Here is a 20,224-nt window from a genome sequence, read left to right as displayed (position 1 = left end):
CACCGTCGGATTGCCCGGGAAAAATCCTACAACTTTTGTCTAGGTCATTTTCCTCTGTGATGCGTATTTTTCAAATTATCCAGCCGTCCCGGAACTTTTGACACACGCTGTATATATATAACAATATTATCATTTTCGATCATATATAATTATCTTATCTTACAATTTTTCTTAAAAAAGTTCATTTTTTATTCATTATCGAGATGTTTACATAATATTATTACACAGTTATACATTTGGAATAACATATTCCAGTCATTTTTAGGGAATGAAGATGGTAATCCATTTTCTTTGTGAATATTACGTCTGATGAACTGTTACACTGTACAGAATGTTACGATTAAAAACGTTATCAATGTACATATATTTCTCTTAACGTATTTTTTTTTAAAGAAATATTAAGAAAATAATCTTTAAAAAAATGTTTTACATTGAAAATCGCATGCACACATCATGTCATGTATTATTTATAATTCTTTAAAATAACAAAAAAAACTTCAATGAAAATAAACTAATAGACATTCGAGGAGTAAATGTAGAATAATAATTTAGATATATCTTAGAGAATATTTAGAATAAGTAAATAAAATTGAAATCAAATAATTATCAATGAAGAATCCATGCATAAAATCAAAAATTTAATCAATCATGGTGTATAAACTATAAAACTGTGTAAACAAAAAAGAATTTTATTTTTCTTTTAGTGCTGCATAGACAAAAAAAATTTTATCTTTGATTTATTGAAATTCTCGTGCATTATTTAATTTTTTGATTTAATTATTCAATATATTGCACATACATTATTTGCTCCTCGAATTTGCCTATTATTTTTTTATTATATAAAATTAATATATATATATATATATATATATATAAATATTTATCATATTATAATAAAAAATATATATATATATTTATCATATTATAATAAAATATAATATATATATAATATATATATTTTATTATAATATAATTTTTAATTATGAAGTTTTTGAATTGCTTCTCGAGCTCGGCTATTATTTTGTATAATTTTTTTAATAATAAAGTTTAATAATAAAATTCTTGAAGTAATATATAAATACATAACATAAATCATAAACGAGCATATTAAAGATGCAATTTAAATAAATTATATAGGGTGATCCAAAATTCTCTCGAATATTTTGGAGACCAATTCTTTATTATATTTCGCGTTTATCTATATAAGTATTTGAATACTTAATTTGATACTTAATATAACTCAAGTACTAAACGATGTCTAAATCTTATTTTTTATCATAGCTGAAGTCCATAAATTTTATTGTAATATAATTAAAGCACGAAATACATGCTTTATTATATCGCATTTGTCTATATTAAATACTTGAATGAATAAACTTAATTATTACTTAATTATATAGATTATAGACTAAAGTACTAAAAAATGTCTAAGCTACAAAATTCATCCATAGATTTTGTCAAAAAATTTTGTGCAATAGCACAAATTTCTGTCATTATATCTTTAACAAAACATTATTACATAAAAAATTTCTGAGAACTGCACATTTGTGATATTGGATTACCCTATATAATAGAAAAATGACAGAATAAAGTTGAACGGCTGATATAATCTCAAATTCTAACGAAATCGATGAAAAATATTCCTTTTATAATACCATAATTATAATTTACGAAGATCAAGAACAAATACACTGCCATCGGATGCCGATGCACCGACTTTATCGCCGCGACTATTCCAGCAAACTTCGAAAATACCGCCTGTACCCTTGTAACTGTGCACCAATTGACCGCTCTGTTCAAATGACAAAAATATATATCAATATAACAATTCTACTTCCAATTGGTGGCAAATTGATAAAAAATCGCAAGCTACTCACTTGAGTTGACCATATATGAACACATTTATCGAAGCTACCGCTAGCGAGAAACTTCCCATCTGGACTAAATGCTACACTATAGACTGGTTCAGTGTGTTTAGTAAGCGTATGTATACATACACCTCTCTCCACATCCCACAATCTAACGGTGGAATCGAAAGATGCGCTAGCCAAGGTCAAATTCATATTCGGATTGTGTGTGCCTGGACCAGTCGGAGACCATTTGATAGTATAAATTTCCTTACTATGTGCCTGTAAATCATGTACCCACGTATCTTGCTTCATAGACCATATTTTTAAACTCATATCGTCCGAACAACTAGCCAATAAATTTCCTTGTGGATCCCACTTTATTGCATTGACTTCGTTCTGCAAAACAAAGAAAAAGAGGAAATGAAGAGAGAAAATGAAGAGAATAACATATCTTGCACTTGATTAAAGCAAACGAAAATTTTCTTCGATATATATGTATACGCACTGTATGTCCTTGGAAGCTCTTGATAGGCTTATCCACATTGAGTTTACACACATGTATGCACTGATCTGTGGAACAACTGGCAAATGATGTGTTCGTCTGCCAATCAACGTCCAAGGCAGGTGCACAATGAAAACTAAACTGTTGCGTACACTGTCCGCTTTCAGCGTCCCAAATGATAGTCGTTTTATCGACACCGGCACTCAAAATATAATTGCCACGTTTGTTCCATTTCAATGCGAAGATCGGACCTTTATGCTGACCCAATGTGGATGCCAATCGTCCATCGGTCGTCCAAATACGCGCGTATCCATCGTAACTTCCTGTCGCGAGTAATGTGCCATCGCACTGCAAAAATTTAAAATGCATGCATTATCGCATTTAATAAGAAATAAGTAAAACTATATATTTGTGATCGTACCTTCCAATCTAACGATGTAACGTCTTTATTACTCGGCACTTCCGTGCCTCCTTTTTGAATACAGTGACGTAAAACCAATTGATTGGGTGCTAGCGAATTATCCGACATGTCCCAGATGCGCGCAGTACTGTCACCCGAACCAGAAGCCAAAAGATCAGTAGTGGGATTCCAAGCACAAATAAACACTTCGGATTCATGGCCGCGTAATTTTGTGGCCTTACTAGCAGGAATTTCAACGGCACTTGCATTGGAGCCTGTCGTCGCCCCAGTCGTTTGTTCATCCACTTCCATTTCCGTTCCTCTATCGCCACCTCGATCATTATTACTTGCACCTTCAGTAGATGGGACAACTAGGGAAAGAGAGTATTTGTTTTTATATGATATTAAACTGTAAACATTTTTTCAATTATAATATTTTACATAAAACTATCTTAACATGATATAACTAAATGTAAGAAGCACTTATTATCCAATGTATTCACAAAAAAAAAAGAGAGAAATTAATTTCTTTTCAAGAATACAAATAATAATAAAGAGACAATTGCTATTAATGGATCACAAGCTATAATTATTATTTATTTTTAATTGTTATAGTTATTGTTTTGATATTATTTCTCTTCAATTTATTCATTAATGTATTTCAATGTGTTCATTAATCAATTTAAAAAGCTGTTTGCCACTAATTGACGGACAGATTGATACTGAGTTATATTATATCACTTTTGCTTGAATTCTAGCATTAAAAATACATTTCTTTATAAAGAAATATACTTTTCAGCATCACATCCGACAAAAGTGATATGTATTACAACTCACAAAATGACCGTAATTCATGGCCGTCCTATTTTCATCTGCCTGAGTTATAAGGAGGTCTGAAAAATTTATCATTTTCTCAAACCAGGGTGTATCAGGCTTTTAGGCAATGTGTGCATTATATTCTATTTATTCATATTCTATTTTTATAATATCTTTTCAATAATTAACTCAATTTTTATATTTTTAGCTTAGTACTATATGTAATCTGCATTATATATTCTGATTATTATAAAATATATAACAAATAGATTACCTTCTTCTCCATTTGTATCTTGAGTCTCAACTTTCACCTGTTGTTTTTGTTGATTGATTTGATTCTGTCGAGTCGCAACAACATCGGGCATAACAGCATCGATAAGAGATAACGATTCCACCATTCTCTGCTCAGTACCATCTTCACCTATAGATATTTCTGCTTCTGTATATTGTAGTCCTTTTTGAAGTATGGATAAGAGAGCTGCTGGTGGTACTAAAGCTCCATTAATATTGCTTTGCGATATATGTGACTCTATACCAAACGTATATGCAGAATGTTGGAAGCCTGCAAGAGGAAGGATTAAAAAACATAAAATTGAAGTGAGAAAACACAAATTCATTATGCTAAAGCGAGTCTATCATGAGACTTATTTCAAATATGAAAAATCATATTAAATCATATTAAATAAAGCTTGCAAATTTAATTTTATTAGATATAGTCGTTTTTTCTTCTAATCAAATTTGTTCAGAAATGTAAAATCTTACTAACTATTGAAAGAATGTAAGACTGAGATGAGAATAAATACAAGACAAAAACTTTTCATGAATAAGAGAGTAAGCTTTTGATAAAGCTGACTCGCTCAAAAAAATGAAAGACTAATTATCTACATGTGCATAAAAATTAAGAAAAATTTTTCTTATAACGAAAAAATCCCGGTCGCTTCAAAATTATCTTGCTGTACGAGAAAGAGAAAACTGTATTCATCGAATTCGTAAATTACAAGGTTATGATTCAAGTCCACAATCATACCGGATTCTTGCAAGTATCGGTAGACCAAAAAATTGACCTCATCGCTGGAGAAGCTCATCGTGTTTGACATTTACAGTATTAGCATATTCTACTACCAAACAATCTCTCGGTTTAGTCGTACAAATCTTCCCCCTCGTCGAGGAAGCTATCACAGTTGCCGCGTCGAAACCAAACCCGTTTCACAAGCGTCGCGGCTCGGTATCAAAAGTTGGAGGTGGGAAAGATACGTACATACACAACGATGACTATCGCCAGGTTACACTTTTGTTGACATGAAAATGAAAAATAAAGACGCCTTTTCATGTTGACGCTCGTTTTCAACGTTAAGAGACCACGTGACTAAAAATAAAGCTAGCAATTTGTCATTTTTTTGGCCACGTGATGTCTTGACGCTGAAAATGAGTCGAACGTCTCATGAATTTATGCCTTAAAAGTGTAATATCCAATAGGAGGATGTCCTTAGAACAGAGAGAAGACTGATTGTGAGAAGCGTGGCCTGCTTTTAGATGATTCCTGAAAACGATGCTCCCTCTGTAGACATTAAAAACGTGGAATAAAGTCAATGAATGTTCTCAGAGGATAATATATAATGTGCACAATTTCTGGTTTTGTTCTGTACTATGTGCACGAAATGCCGGTAGCACCAGTGCTGAATAGCAAGCTTATATATGTATATGAATATAAATAAATTTTTAATTTTTATATTTTTCTTCAATTAATAATAATTTTAATTTTTTTCATCAATTTTAATTTTAAGTTTCTCTCTCTCTTTCTCCCTACACACATATCCACACACACGTACACACACGCACGACACGCACGCACGCACATATGTATATAATAAGTAATTTACATAAATTATTTATATAATGTGTCATATGCCATATGTGTGAGTCATTTCTTAATCCTTTAACTATGGATATGTATTCATAATATTAAACTTTCAAACGCAAAAATAAAATTTCAATAACCGCTGATAATTATTAAAAAAAGTGCCCATCACGTAAGAAAAATAAATAAGTAAATGAAATAAATTATTGAATAAATAAAATAAATAATTGTAGATAGCGATAATAAAACGTAAACAAATGAAACTCATAAAATTGTTAATAAGCGATTCCGCGTATTTATATTTTTATTTATATTATTATATTTATATTATTTATATTATCAAAGAGAAGACTGAGAGGTATCATGGCCCGCTTTTAGGTAATCTTTAAAAATAATACGCTCTTTGGAGACATCAAAAAGAGGACATATATGTGAATATATAAGAACTTACATAAGAAGTTATATAAGAACATTCGTGGACATTGGTTTTGTAGTTCATGTCCACGTTTTTAATGTTCATCGAAAGCATATCGCTTTCAGGGATCATTTAACAGCGGGTCATGACACCTCTCAGTCTTCTCTCTGTGTGTATATCTCTGTGTGATAATAATTATTTGGCGCGCATATCTATCGATGGCGCTTCGATTATTATATTATAAAAATTAAAATAGATATCGCACAATCGGATATTCCGAATATTATCGATTTATTTATTTGTCGCATTTTCTTGGGAATTTTAAATCGTGATTTATCTTATAATTTAATCGCTGACTTATACATCGAAGTGTTTATCTTTCCACGTCTTTGAATATTGTTTTTAATAGTCCGCGCAAGTAATGCGAATATTTTTTCTACTATTTAAAAGACGACCGATAATTTTATTAATGATTGTTTTAATCGCGATTATTTACAAATTGAGTGATAATTTAAGCGATAATAATATATCGCGCGCGCATCTTGATGATTTTGATTATCATATTATAAAAATGTTCCATTTTATCTTATTTAGCTAATCATACGCGAGATAAAACATGTATCTTATTTGAATCGCGGCGTTCATATAAAATTGCACGTTAATCGCAAATAAATTGGATAGCAAATTTTATATTCGCAAATATTACAGACCTCGAATGTCTGTCGAAATATATCTTCGCACTTATATGTGACAGTATAATTATATTACGCGCGTATCTATTGAGGATTTTGCAATTATTATATTATAAAAATTATACATATCGAATATTCCGTGTATTATCAATTTATTGATTCGTCGCGTTTTCTTGCGAATTTTAAATCACGATTTATCTAACTTAATCACTTACTTACATCGAAACTTTGTGTATCTTTTCACGTCTTTGAATATTGTCTCTTTTATAGTCTGCGCTAGTAGTGCACATATTTTTTTCTACTATTTAAAAAGACGATAATTTCATTAATGATTAAAATCGCGACTGTTTAAATTATATATATACTGTTTAAATTATATATAATGTTTAAATCTTATTAAACTCTACTAATATATCGATAGTTAGAGATATAGTTAGATAGTTAAATTATTACAGAGGGATTTTGATAAAATCATTCGTTCCGTTATTCTCTATTCTGTTATTCTTTATTAAACGTGACAAACAACGCGATTTTTTTTATTATATGTTAATTATATTTAAAATTGTAAAGTCTTAAAATTCATTTTCTTTTATTTAACTAATCATACGCGAGATGTATGTATTTTCAATATGTATTTTTTCAATCACGATATTTATATAAAATAGTGTATTAATCGCAAATAAATTCGCAAATATTATAGATTAATATTACATATCTTAATCTTTTCTAGACGCGATCGCAATCAATATCGAAAAATTATTTGCTGTATTAAAATATGTAAAATATAATATAATATAATATGATATAATATGAATATGTATTGTTTACGCAAGGTATTATTGTCTGTTCGTCATCGAAATATTTTACGTATTTTAACATATTTATATTATATTATATTGTAATATAAAATATAATTTAATATAATACAATATATTTCGATATAACGAACGAACAATAACACGGTGCCTTGACGATGTAAACAATAGCGCGCTAGCCATACGGTCTTGATATCATTCACAAGGCGACACTCGAGCAATAAAGATCGTAGTGCAAAATATGTCGTATATTCTTATATGTTTATATGCCATAGTCTTGAAAAATGTTTCTGTAAAAAAATAATAATAACACGGTCTTTCAGACTAATTTATTCGGCTCTATTATTATTCGCGCGACGACGCTCAAAGAGTAAAGTAGTGATACAAGACGCTCCGTTAAATCCTCGCAAATATTATAGATTAATATTACATATCTTAATCCTTTTCTAGACGCGATCGCGATCAATATCGAAAAATTATTTGCTGTATTAAAATATGTAAAATATAATATGATATAATATAATATAAATATGTATTGTTTACACCAAGGTCGGTATTATTGCCTATTTGTCATCGAAATATTTTACGTACTTTAACATATTTATATTATATTATATTATATTATAAAATATAATATAATACAATATATTTCGATATGACGAACGAACAATAACACGGTGTTCGGCCTTGACGATGTAAACAATAGCGCGCTAGACATACGGTCTTGGTATCATTCACACGGCGACACTCGAGCAGTAAAAATCGTAGTGCGAAATACGTCGTATATTCTTAAATTAATTATTAATTAAATGATTATTTATCATAACTTTCAATTATATTAAACTTTTGATTCTATAATTCGTATTAATATACAGGTACTGCATATACAGCGTGTCTCACCTAGAAGTGGCCATCCCCTTTTATCTTTTAAATTAAAAGAGATACACCATAACAAATAAATATGAAATTAAATGACTTGAACTGAACTTTATTCTGAGTATAGTGATTGATTACAAAATTTATCTGTATTGAAAAACGGAGAGATATGCATAATTTTTTTATAATAATATAGATATTTTGATATAATAAAAGTTGTAGCGCTGTTTGAAACGAATATAACGATGTATGATTTAATGTAAATATTTTACATATTATATGAGATTTTTCGGCTTGAAATATCGCGGGCGACGTCTACTATTTCATTCCGGCCCTGCCGGAAATATATTGTTAGCTATATCGCACGGCCGAAAATGAAAAGGTGGACGTCGCCCGCGATATTTCAAGTGAGAAAATCTCGTATAATATGTAAAATATTTACATTAAATCATACATCATATATATTCATTTCAAACAGCGCTACAACTTTTATTATATCGAAATATTATTCTATATTATTATAAAAAAATTATGCATATCTTTCCATTTTTCAATACAGATAAATTTTGTAATCAATCACTATACTCACAATAAAGTTCAGTTCAAGTCATTTAATTTCATATATATTTATTATGGTCTATCTCTTTTAGTTTAAAAGATAAAAGGGGGTGGCCATTTCTAGGTGGGACACGTTGTATATTTTAATAATGAAAACAATATTTGTAATGAATTAGTATTTAATTTGATCTCATAAAAACGTCAAGCGAATCGTACTTCTCTATCTCTTATGCGATATATTAAAGTGCTTCTCGTAATTATTCCGCGATCGAGAGTGCTATGCAAAGTGTCTCGCAATCGTTTCTATACATGGTTAAATATAATTAATTGTTTGTTCGCGAATGAATATCAGTGCTACGAGGAAACAGCAAAGAATGAAAAAGAAAGGAGAAGGACATCTGGAAAAATATTGGACAGCCGGAGAGCAGTGACAGAGCCTGAAGCAGCCAGAGAGATATGTGGTGAGTAATTTATAAAAATTATTTATTATTTATATATATTATTTTCAAAATAGATATATTGCTTATCATTTTTTCATTTTCTCGATAGTAGATTTATATAATTGGCAATTATCCAAACTAGATAAATAAAGATTAACCGAGACATCAAAAGTCGAATTAAATTTATAGATTTGAATATTAATTTTTCATTTCCGATTTAAAAGAAAATTTAAAAAAATGTGATAGACTCTCTCAAAGATGATGGAAAAAGTTTATATATATCATAACTATATAAAATTATTTATATAAAAAATTTATATATGAAAAAAATTTATATATGTTAATTATTTTCTCTTTTCACAAGCAAACGTAAATGTTCGAAATTCTTATTTGTTTCTTCGACCGTTAAACGAGTGGTTGGGAAATAGATAAGTTGGTATATTTGTGGAACCTAATTTGTTTACTTCATGTAAAAGGTAAAAATATAACTTTGTTTAATCACGCAATAATTTTCGTGAATGAAAAAACTACGCGAAAAATATGGTATTAAATATATATAAAAATATATAAAAAATATATAAAAAATATATTAAAAAATATATTTCAAAAATCTGTTCTTTTTAAAATTAAAGTGATTAAAGACAAAAAGAGAAACAAGAAGTATAATCATAATTAGAAATAAATATAATTATAATTAGATATTTAGAAATATTTTGTGATAGTCAATAATTTTTTTATCGTATACATATGAATTGTTGGACATGAAAGCTAAACGAATTTTTTATGTTGTATTCTCTGATTTATATTAAAAAAAGTTTTTATTCTAGATAAGTTCATTGTTGGGCTTGGCAGAGTTCAATGTAGATACATTTTTCAATAAGATGGAGGAAATGCTTGCTGTCATTCGACAAGTTAGTTAATGAAAAGTTTAGAAATCCTGATCAAACAACTTTTATATGTGTCTGCATAGCAGAATTTCTGTCATTATATGAAACGGAACGACTTGTACAAGAATTAACAAAATATGGTATTGACACTCATAATATCATAGTGAACCAACTGTTATTCTTGAAAAAAGGAGATACTCCTTGTCGGCTTTGTCTCGCAAGACATAAAATTCAAGATAAATATCTAGATCGAGTAATTAAATATTTAGGATATAAATTGCAATATATATGATATTGCAATTTGTATTTTTTTTAACATTTCAATACAATATCTTATATTTATTTCACTCAAATGTGCAAATATGTATATAAGAAAGATAAAATTCCCAAAATAAGTTAAATTTCTTTTTCCTAAGATATTGAATCTTTATGAGGACTTCCATATCACACGGCTTCCTTTATTGACAAGAGAAGTACGCGGAGCTCAACAGGTCAGGGAATTTTCGGAAAATCTTGTTAAACCATGCAAGCCTTAGCATTTATGTAATTAATAATTAATAATACAATATACACTTTACATTTAATTCGAAGTTTTTATACACTTGCAATTTCGCGCGTTGGAAATTTGTATAAAGAAAGTTGAATCTTAATTATATTGCTCGATGTTTGTTATTATATATGTTAATAAATTCAACGCTGCATTCATTTGCACGTACTATGTATTTGCAATATTTAATTTATACAAATTAGTTTAGCGCATATATATATATATATATATATATATATATATATATAAATGACAAAAAAAATTCATATAAGAAATGAAGTATATATGTATATTAAATCATACAATTTTTATTATATTTTATTATATTTATTTTTTTTTATTTTATTATATTTAATTTTTATTATATATCGTCAAAAACATATTTATTAAATCACTGCAAGTTCTTTTCCAATTTCTATGAAAGCGTTCACAGCATGGTTTATATCTTCGATCGAATGTGTTGCGCTAATTTGAACACGTATGCTCGCGTTGCCTTTTGGTACTAAAGGATAGCTAACTTTAATAACCCAAATTCCTTTTTCTGTAAGAAACATTTTTGCTCAATGCGATAAAATAAGATATAAAATTTTTAAAAAGAATATGGTAGCTCTGTTGTATATTATATATTCTATATGTTTCTTTTTAAGATTTTCTCAGTTATTCTCAGTTATTTATAAGAAGATATATACCTATCATTTTATCTGCAAATGTTGTTGCTAATTTTGCGTCACCTAATATAATAGGACAAATAGGATGATTATCACCGCTGATAACAAAACCTGCTTTGATCATTGCATTTCTAAAATGTTCTGTATTGATTATTAAACAATCCAAAAATCTTGTACTATCTATTATAAGGTCCATTGCCTGTTAATAACATTTAAATCGCCTACAGTTTAATATCATTATATATTTCTGTTAAGGTTTTTTTTCCTTGTTACAGCATACACTATTTATGAGATTACTAATTATTCAAACATATAAGATAATACTTTACCTTACTTGCTGTTGCAATTGCAAATGGAGATAATGAGTCCGAATATATATATGGTCTACTTTTTTGTCTTAACAAACTGACAATTTCTTTTTTACTAGTTGTATAACCACCTATTGCTCCTCCAAGAGCTTTTCCTAATGTAGAATTGATGATATCGATACTTCCCAGACAGCCAAAATAGTCTTCTGTACCTCTGAATTGAGATAAAATTAAATTGAGAAGTTGATGTTATAGATAACAAATAAATGACTATGTAAGTATTTCTAGAATATACCTGCCAGTTTTGCCAAAGAATCCAGTAGCATGACAATCATCTACAAACGTAATAGCATTGTATTTTTGGGCAAGCTCGATTATTTTCGGCAATGGTGCAACGGTAGCATCCATGGAGAATACTCCATCAGTTGCTATAAGGCGTAAGCGTGCCGATTTGCTTTCTTGAAGTTTACTTTCCAAATCCATCATATCTCTGTGCTTGTATCTTTACGTAACAAATAAAAAAAAATTTTATAATTTTTTGTGTGAGAGTGCAACAAGTTAAAAAATTTACAGCAGATCACCTGTATTTCTTCGCTTTGCACACTCGCACTCCATCAATAATAGAGGCATGATTTAATTCATCACTTAATACAGCATCATCAGCAGTTAATAGAGTATCAAAAACACCGGCATTCGCTTCGAAACAGGATGTATAAAGTAGCGCATCTTCCTTCCCATGGAATCTAGCAATCTTTTCTTCTAATTCAACATGTATTTCCTGCGTTCCACATATAACTCTTGAAGAGCTTGAACCGGCGCCGTATTTATCCAAGGCAATTTTCGCCGCATTAATAACATCCTTGTTATCCTGTTATATTGGAATTTTACAGAGATCTCATCTTACGCACATACTAAGCTTTATTTTAATGTTTATAAAATATAAAGCCACATTGTGTGCTTTAACATTGACTTTAATTTATTGTTTAAAATTTTATCTTACCGCAAGACCCAGATAATTGCTCCCGCAAAAATTTAGCACCTTCTTCCCATTTGATAAAGTGATCCTTGGTCCTTGATATAAAGCAATTATGCGTTCGTTTATCCACGTACCAGTTTGTGCTATCGCTGCCAATTCGGGTTCTATGTAAGCAGCCAAAGAATTTAATGTCCGGCTGACATTCCATCTAATATCTGGAAATTATATTCATAAAATACTCTTTCTCACAATCTTTTTCTCTCTTATTTTATGAATGATGGACGCAAAAATTAAAAGTATTTTAAAAATGATTTAAATAAAAAAATTTGCGACAAGTTTACTATTTAGCTGTCAAAGTAATCGATCAATATTAGAATCGTGAAAGTGTCTACTATGCTACGCTGTGCAAGACGAGTAAATTATAATAGAATTAGATTTGATATGTATTTACTTTACATTTTACAATATTTTGGAATGTTTGCAATATAAAGACAATGTCATTGTAAATTCATGATAATAATAATATCATAGTAAGGGTGTTCTATTCATAGGAACATTTTAAACAATATTATTTTATAAATGATACTAATCGCAGAAGAAACATACCTCTTCTAAAATTTTTGTACATATTGCAAAATTATTTACTACTTTGAACCTCAAATAATGCCGAGAAATCACTGATTTTTAACTGATGATAAATATACAGTTACTTGGTCAAGTTGAAGAAGTCTAACTGGTTTTACACTTAGAAATGTAGTAATACATTTTTGATATGTAATTGTTACACATCTATTTATAAAAGTCGGCAAAAATAAATTCTAATGGTAAACATATTTATAATGCAAATTTAATTCAACCATTTTTTTAAATATATGTATCTATATATTATTGACATTAAGGAAAATTGTAATCGTATAATTAAATTTTCAAATTGTATAATTCTATATTATAATTTACAATATGTTGCATGCATTTATAATTTATTAAAATAATATAATTTAATATCCTTCTCTAAGAAAGGCGTATTATTGACATTGTTGCTTCTTTTCCGCGATGATGATTGGTTATTGGTCGTCAATAGTAATTTGCTGAGCAACTTGCTTCATTCGTGTCGTGACAGTTTGACAGTATGACAGGTGTCGTTTGATAGTTTGACAGTTTGACAGGTTGACTATTACGTTAAGGAAAGAAGAAATATAAAATAAATTAAGTTAAAGAAAAAAGGGTGGAAGAAGCGGAAAGACAAATAGAGAAAAGGGATTTTATATATATATATATACATATATTATATATATTTTTTTTTTATATATATATATATAGTATTGAAACAGTTTCACCAACTAGTCAATTGATCGGTTTTTATATCAGTAATTAAATAGGTAAAACTGTTTCGATATACTGATTATTTATTTTAAAAGTTTATTCATTGTTGCCGTGATGTTAACGTACGGAATAAACGGAATACATTCGTAAGTTTTATTATTAATAAATAGTTGATTTGACCATTGCTCTTTCCATTATTCGAAATACTCGATTATACGATTGGAATATAATTAGAATATAATTTCGGAACACGTATTTTGCGTGATGCGTTCATTTAATTAAGCAATTAAAAAGAATCGAATGCAATTAAGAATCGATGTGTGTAACCGGAATCAAAATTAGAAATTATCATTTTGTTGCAATCCTTAGGAACAATAATTATTCTTCTTTTGATATTTATAATTAAGGATATTTCGTCCGATGCTTTATCATATAATTATGTGATGATTTAAATATATATAATTCGTCCGAGAACGCGCAGTAAAACGATCGGCAAATCGAATAATTAACGTAATGGAAAGCCTTGTGATGTATATTAATTATTTAATAAATAATTAATCTGTGTGTACATGTGTGTGTGTGACTTTAAAAATATACTTGTATATAAATTCAATTTTCGTATATGTACGTCATAGTACGCGTAAAATATTTCAGCAGCGAGATCGATAACACGACGTTCGGCCTTGATGACGTAGCGCTGTATTGTTTACATAGGCGAAGATCTTGTACCATTCGCACGGCGACATTACAGTAGTAAAGTAGTGATACGGAACACTTCGTATTATTGAATTCTTTTTCTAACAGTGCGATCGCGATTAATAAATAAATAAATCGAATAAATACATTGAAATACAATTCGCTACGACTATTACAATTAACAATTAATTAACTCTTAATAAATAACAGGAAACTATATGGCGATGATACATCCATCGAAACGCGATCCTTTATTATTCCAAATAAAAATTGAAACAAATAAGGCAAAAATTATAAATACATAGACGACCTTGTATTATTCATACGACATTCCAACGACAAAGTAGTGATACAAAACGCTTCGTATTATTGAATTCTTTTCCTCAACGCGATCGCGATTAGTATTGAAATACAATTCGCTAGGACTGTTGTAGATTGAATCGTACTTTTTTATCTTTTATACAATATATTAATTTGCGTTTTTATAAAGAAAAGATCTATAAGAATATTAATTGATTATATTTGATNCATCGACCACTAAAAACGTAATATCAACCAAGATCTTTTATATTTTTCTTAGAGTATATACTGATCGTGAATTTATACCGTACATTGTTATAATGGAGAAGCTATCTTATTCCTTTGATCATATTCTCTCTTGACTCTTAATATAGCTCTCCATTATGAAAACAATAAGTTTTCATAAACCGATTTCTTAATTAGATTAACTGCTACCTGTATCTATTAAAGCATGAATTGATATTTTATCGTTATTTACTCTACGTAATTGAAAACACATAATTTTGCATCGCTATTATGCGCCTAATTGATGTACATCTTCCCGTAGATTGATGGCCACAGTCGTTTGACGAAAGAAAAGGGAGTATTATCTGCTCTCAAGAGTGATTTAGGTTCGTCGCAAGAGTGACCTCTTCTCTTATGCGGACAATTGGAGCTAAGAGTCCTGTTTGCTCACACTGAACAACCGTTCATCTTGGCATTCGGGCAGTTTTTTCGATAAATGACCAGGTTTTTTAATTGTAAAGGACGTCTCCGGTAGCCAGGCTACTTTCGTTTGGAGTTTTTCTCACTGGATATTTAATTGATTCTCCTCTTCGTATGACCACATTATCCTCCGTGATTCTGCGTACATGCTCAATAAAATCAGGAACGTTTGTGAGCCAAGTATGTAATACCTGCCTTCGAAGGTTAAAGTCCCTCACACCGTCCGCCAAAAGTTCAATTTTCTCCTGCTCTGAAAGAGATAGCGATTGCATTAGATTTAACTTTGCTTCGGCGTAGTCAATAAATTTTTCGGTATGCGACTTCCAAAAGCGAGCATTGATTCGCGCCATAATTGCGGAGTAGGATTCTTTTCTTTGAAAATATCGATTCAGCTGCAATCGGAATTCCTCCCAGGTAGATACTGTATCAAGCGGCTGGCGATTATACCAATTTAAGGCACGGTCATTCAATCGACTCACGGCAGCAAGAAGCAAGACATCAGAAGTAAAATGATACATTCTCGCAATACCTGCAATTCTCTCGAGCCATTTTCCGACATTCTCTTCTTCCTTTCCTGAAAAAGTAGGAATTAGTTTTTCAGCACATTTTACATGCTGCCAAATATTAGCGGAATGGTTGCCACTTCTGTCAGCTACATGTGCATCCTGCATATGTGGAGATGGTACGTTTGTCACTGAAGGTACCGGCGCCTGTTGCAATGCCTGCACAACGGCGTCAATTATTTGTTGAATATTAGGCGTTGTACCCGCGAGATGCCTAGTCATTCCTGCTCCAGCAACAGAGTATGCGGATTGAGATCCATGCTGTAAATGGCCTGCAGTCAGTTCACGTCCTTCCAAAGGAATCTCACTGTTAGAGGACGGATCACTTCCAGGTTCCTGTGTACTTTCCGTCGAGGAATGCCCCTGGATAGGATTAGGCCATCCTTCACGCTCATAATAATTAAGAATATTGTCAAGAATATCTCCTCGTGTTCCTTTAGAATCCAATCTTAAACGTGATGCATGCACTCGCAATTCCTTTATCGATAACGACTCTAACGTCTCCCTATTCATATTGATTCGTTAAAAGATTCGGTCACAGATATCAAAACAAATCCGACAACAGATCACAGACGTATACCAACGAATCCTTTGTCATCTATCGTCTTCGCTCTTGAAATCAACAAGAAAACAATATTGAAGGTTGATATCGATCCGTTCCTTCGATAATTCAAATAGCGCTTCAAAATTTTGGCAACGGTTATTGCCGAGTCATGTACCCCACGATAGAATCGAGAATCTTCTCTGTAACTTAACTCCGGTTCCGAAATTGACACGTGGCGATCTCGAATATTCTCGAATGTCGAAGAAAAACCAGTTACAATGATATTCGGGACATTTAGAGCAATTTTCCACTTACAATAATTAACAACTAGTCCCAGAATACTCTTCTTTGGCCTCCGTTTCTTTTGATGTCTCTTCCTCCTTATTTTATAATCAGACAGAAAATCACACGGTGCACTCCACAGTAGACTTCGCGGTAAATAATCCCACTTCTGAAAATGTTGCTGGGCTGTAGGAATATAGAATGATGCTCCGACTATATACGTCAATGGATGGCAGAAATTATGATAATGCACCATGCAACCAAATTAAATTATAATTATACTTTAATACAAGAACAGTACATTAAATTGTCTCTAGTTCGGTAACTTATACGCGATCTCGGTCTTTCATTTAAATACAATAATACTCGTATCTCACACGTTCACCTCGTTAGACGGTCCTTCGCTAACTGCTGCTCTATCGGCTTATTTCAAATTTTTATATAGCTCGTGTTCAAAAGTGGTGCTACGTCACCTTCTTTGGTATATTTCGTGTTTATATACACGGTGTCACAATCTTTCTAAATATCAAAGTTATAATAAAATAATAATATACACCTATATACATAACGCTGGCGCTTACAGTATGTAAAATATTTCGAACAGACAATAATACAATGTTTAGCCTTGATGGCGTATACAATAGCGCGATAATGTTTACATTCCGCGGTCTTGGTATCATTCATACGGCGACACTCGAGCAAGATAATAGTGCGAAACGATACTCTTCATATATTATCGAATTTATTATTAATTGGACGATTATCATGATTTTCAATTAGATTAATCTATCGATTTTATAATTCATGTTAATATAATATTAATAAAACGGAGCATTTGTAATGAGTAGAGCATGAATTTGAAACTTTATATAGATATCGAACGAAAATAGTACTTCTCTCATATCTTCTGTTTCTTACGATATGTTAAAAAGTGCATTTCTCATGTAATTATTCCGCGATCGGGAGTGTCGTGCAAAGTGTCTCGCGATCGTTCCATATATAATTAATTATTATTATTCCTATTTTCGGAAGTGAATGTGAGTGCTACCAAGAAATAGCAAAGAACGAAAAAAGGAGAAAAGGGAGAAAAACATCGAACAACACATATGGAGCAACGAAATATAAAATGTAAGTCATTTATAAATTATTTATCATTCATGTTACTTTTCGACATATTGCCTGTTCCTATTTCACCTTTTCGAATTTATTTTTAATTATCATCTAGCATATATAAAAAATATTTCAATTTTTATTTTAAAATATTCCAAATAATATAATAAAATATTTTTCGTGTTAATTGATATTTCAAGATATTCAATATTTTATAAAATATTTCACAATTAATGTAATTATTATATACTTTATATATAAGAATTGGATATTTTTAAATAGACTGAATTTTTATTAAAAGTTTATTCAAGATAATGCTTGATAATTATAATTTACAATATTAAATATCTGTTTGAAAGGCAAAAAAATTGATTGCGCGTAATAATTAATTTTACAATCAATTAATTTAGATACTTAATTTTATTAGAAAATAGATTTATAAAAATATTAAAATTGAATGTATTTGCATTTAATTTGTGTTTGCGTAATGATTAATATTCGCGTCAGATGTTGCATATATGTAGCATCCCGAATTTTTCCTGACCTAAATAATCCGCGCGGACTCAATCGATAGCCAATAAGCATAGTTCCTCGATCCTTAAATCCAATAGAAAACCCGGATTTTGTCACTCGCGTCGTATCTCACGTCTTATTCGCGTTTCTTCTCGCATCCTTGTTGCATCCTCGTTGCATCCTTTTCTCTAATTGCTTTTAAAGGGCAAGCTCGAGCGAGCCTCGACTTGGCCTTATCTATTGTAACTCGTTATGAACATAAAAACTCGATATGAAGATAAAAACTAAGCCAAAATAATACCGATTTTCATGTCCGCCTGTCATCAGCGACACTCGAGCAGTAAAAATCGTAGTGCGAAATACATCGTATATTCTTAAATTAATTATTAATTAAATGATTATTTATCATAACTTTCAATTATATTAAACTTTTGATTCTATAATTCGTATTAATATACAGGTACTGCATATACAGCGTGTCTCACCTAGAAGTGGCCATCCCCTTTTATCTTTTAAATTAAAAGAGATACACCATAACAAATAAATATGAAATTAAATGACTTGAACTGAACTTTATTCTGAGTATAGTGATTGATTACAAAATTATCTGTATTGAAAAACGGAGAGATATGCATAATTTTTTTATAATAATATAGATATTTTGATATAATAAAAGTTGTAGCGCTGTTTGAAACGAATATAAGAAGTTAGCTATATCGCACGGCCGAAAATGAAAAGATGGACGTCGCCCGCGATATTTCAAGCCGGAAAATCTCGTATAATATGTAAAATATTTACATTAAATCATACATCGTATATATTCATTTCAAACAGCGCTACAACTTTTATTATATCAAAATATTATTCTATATTATTATAAAAAAATTATGCATATCTCTCCATTTTTCAATACAGATAAATTTTGTAATCAATCACTATACTCACAATAAAGTTCAGTTCAAGTCATTTAATTTCATATATATTTATTATGGTCTATCTCTTTTAGTTTAAAAGATAAAAGGGGGTGGCCATTTCTAGGTGGGACACGTTGTATATTTCAATAATGAAAACAATATTTGTAATGAATTAGTATTTAATTTGATTTCATAAAAACGTCAAGCGAATCATACTTCTCCATCCCTTATACGATATATTAAAGTGCCGTTCTCGTAATTATTCCGCGATCGAGAGTGCTATGCAAAGTGTCTCGCAATCGTTTCTATACATGGTTAAATATAATTAATTGTTTGTTCGCGAGTGAATATCAGTGCTACGAGGAAACAGCAAAGAATGAAAAAGAAAGGAGAAGGACATCTGGAAAAGTATTGGACAGCCGGAGAGCAGTGACAGAGCCTGAAGCAGCCAGAGAAATATGTGGTGAGTAATTTATAAAAATTATTTATTATTTATATATATTATTTTCAAAATAGATATATTGCTTATCATTTTTTCATTTTCTCGATAGTAGATTTATATATTATAACTATATAAAATTATTTATATAAAAAATTTATATATGAAAAAAATTTATATATGCTAATTATTTTCTCTTTTCATAAGCAAACGTAAATGTTCGAAAT

General features: G+C 30.1%; 2 protein-coding genes across 2 annotated transcripts; both read right to left on the bottom strand.

Moving 5' to 3' along the window:
• Positions 1–1,408: 1,408 nt before the first annotated feature.
• LOC105249006 (F-box-like/WD repeat-containing protein TBL1XR1) lies at positions 1,409–4,851 on the bottom strand. The gene is made up of 6 exons (XM_011254130.3): positions 4,596–4,851; positions 3,843–4,130; positions 2,774–3,123; positions 2,356–2,700; positions 1,878–2,246; positions 1,409–1,792 (listed from the first exon to the last, which is right to left on the bottom strand). The coding sequence occupies exons 1-6, from the start codon at positions 4,663–4,665 to the stop codon at positions 1,661–1,663; spliced, it is 1,554 nt and encodes a 517-aa protein (XP_011252432.1). The 5' UTR covers positions 4,666–4,851; the 3' UTR covers positions 1,409–1,660.
• A 6,167-nt stretch (positions 4,852–11,018) lies between these two features.
• On the bottom strand, positions 11,019–13,330 carry LOC112637183 (2-amino-3-ketobutyrate coenzyme A ligase, mitochondrial-like). Its single transcript, XM_025406318.1, has 7 exons — positions 13,215–13,330; positions 12,633–12,823; positions 12,214–12,500; positions 11,928–12,134; positions 11,654–11,846; positions 11,346–11,523; positions 11,019–11,197 (listed from the first exon to the last, which is right to left on the bottom strand). The coding sequence occupies exons 1-7, from the start codon at positions 13,234–13,236 to the stop codon at positions 11,043–11,045; spliced, it is 1,233 nt and encodes a 410-aa protein (XP_025262103.1). The 5' UTR covers positions 13,237–13,330; the 3' UTR covers positions 11,019–11,042.
• Positions 13,331–20,224: the final 6,894 nt, after the last annotated feature.

This window comes from Camponotus floridanus, unplaced genomic scaffold (assembly GCF_003227725.1).
Source record: "Camponotus floridanus strain SB8 unplaced genomic scaffold, Cflo_v7.5 scaffold14, whole genome shotgun sequence".
Taxonomy (NCBI): Eukaryota; Metazoa; Arthropoda; class Insecta; order Hymenoptera; family Formicidae; genus Camponotus; species Camponotus floridanus.
This window is presented reverse-complemented; position numbering and strand designations above follow the sequence as displayed.

Coding starts and splice junctions, on each gene's coding strand:
- LOC112637183 (XM_025406318.1), bottom strand. CDS start 13,236: ATGTACAAAAATTTTAGAAGAG. Junction 11,847..11,927: donor TTCTTTGGCAAAACTGGCAG/GTATATTCTAGA, acceptor ATCTCAATTCAG/AGGTACAGAAGACTATTTTG. Junction 11,198..11,345: donor ATTTGCAGATAAAATGATAG/GTATATATCTTC, acceptor TGTTTCTTACAG/AAAAAGGAATTTGGGTTATT.
- LOC105249006 (XM_011254130.3), bottom strand. CDS start 4,665: ATGTCAAACACGATGAGCTTCTCCAGCGATGAGGTCAATTTTTTGGTC. Junction 4,131..4,595: donor CCGATACTTGCAAGAATCCG/GTATGATTGTGG, acceptor TTCCTCTTGCAG/GCTTCCAACATTCTGCATAT. Junction 1,793..1,877: donor TTCATATATGGTCAACTCAA/GTGAGTAGCTTG, acceptor TCATTTGAACAG/AGCGGTCAATTGGTGCACAG.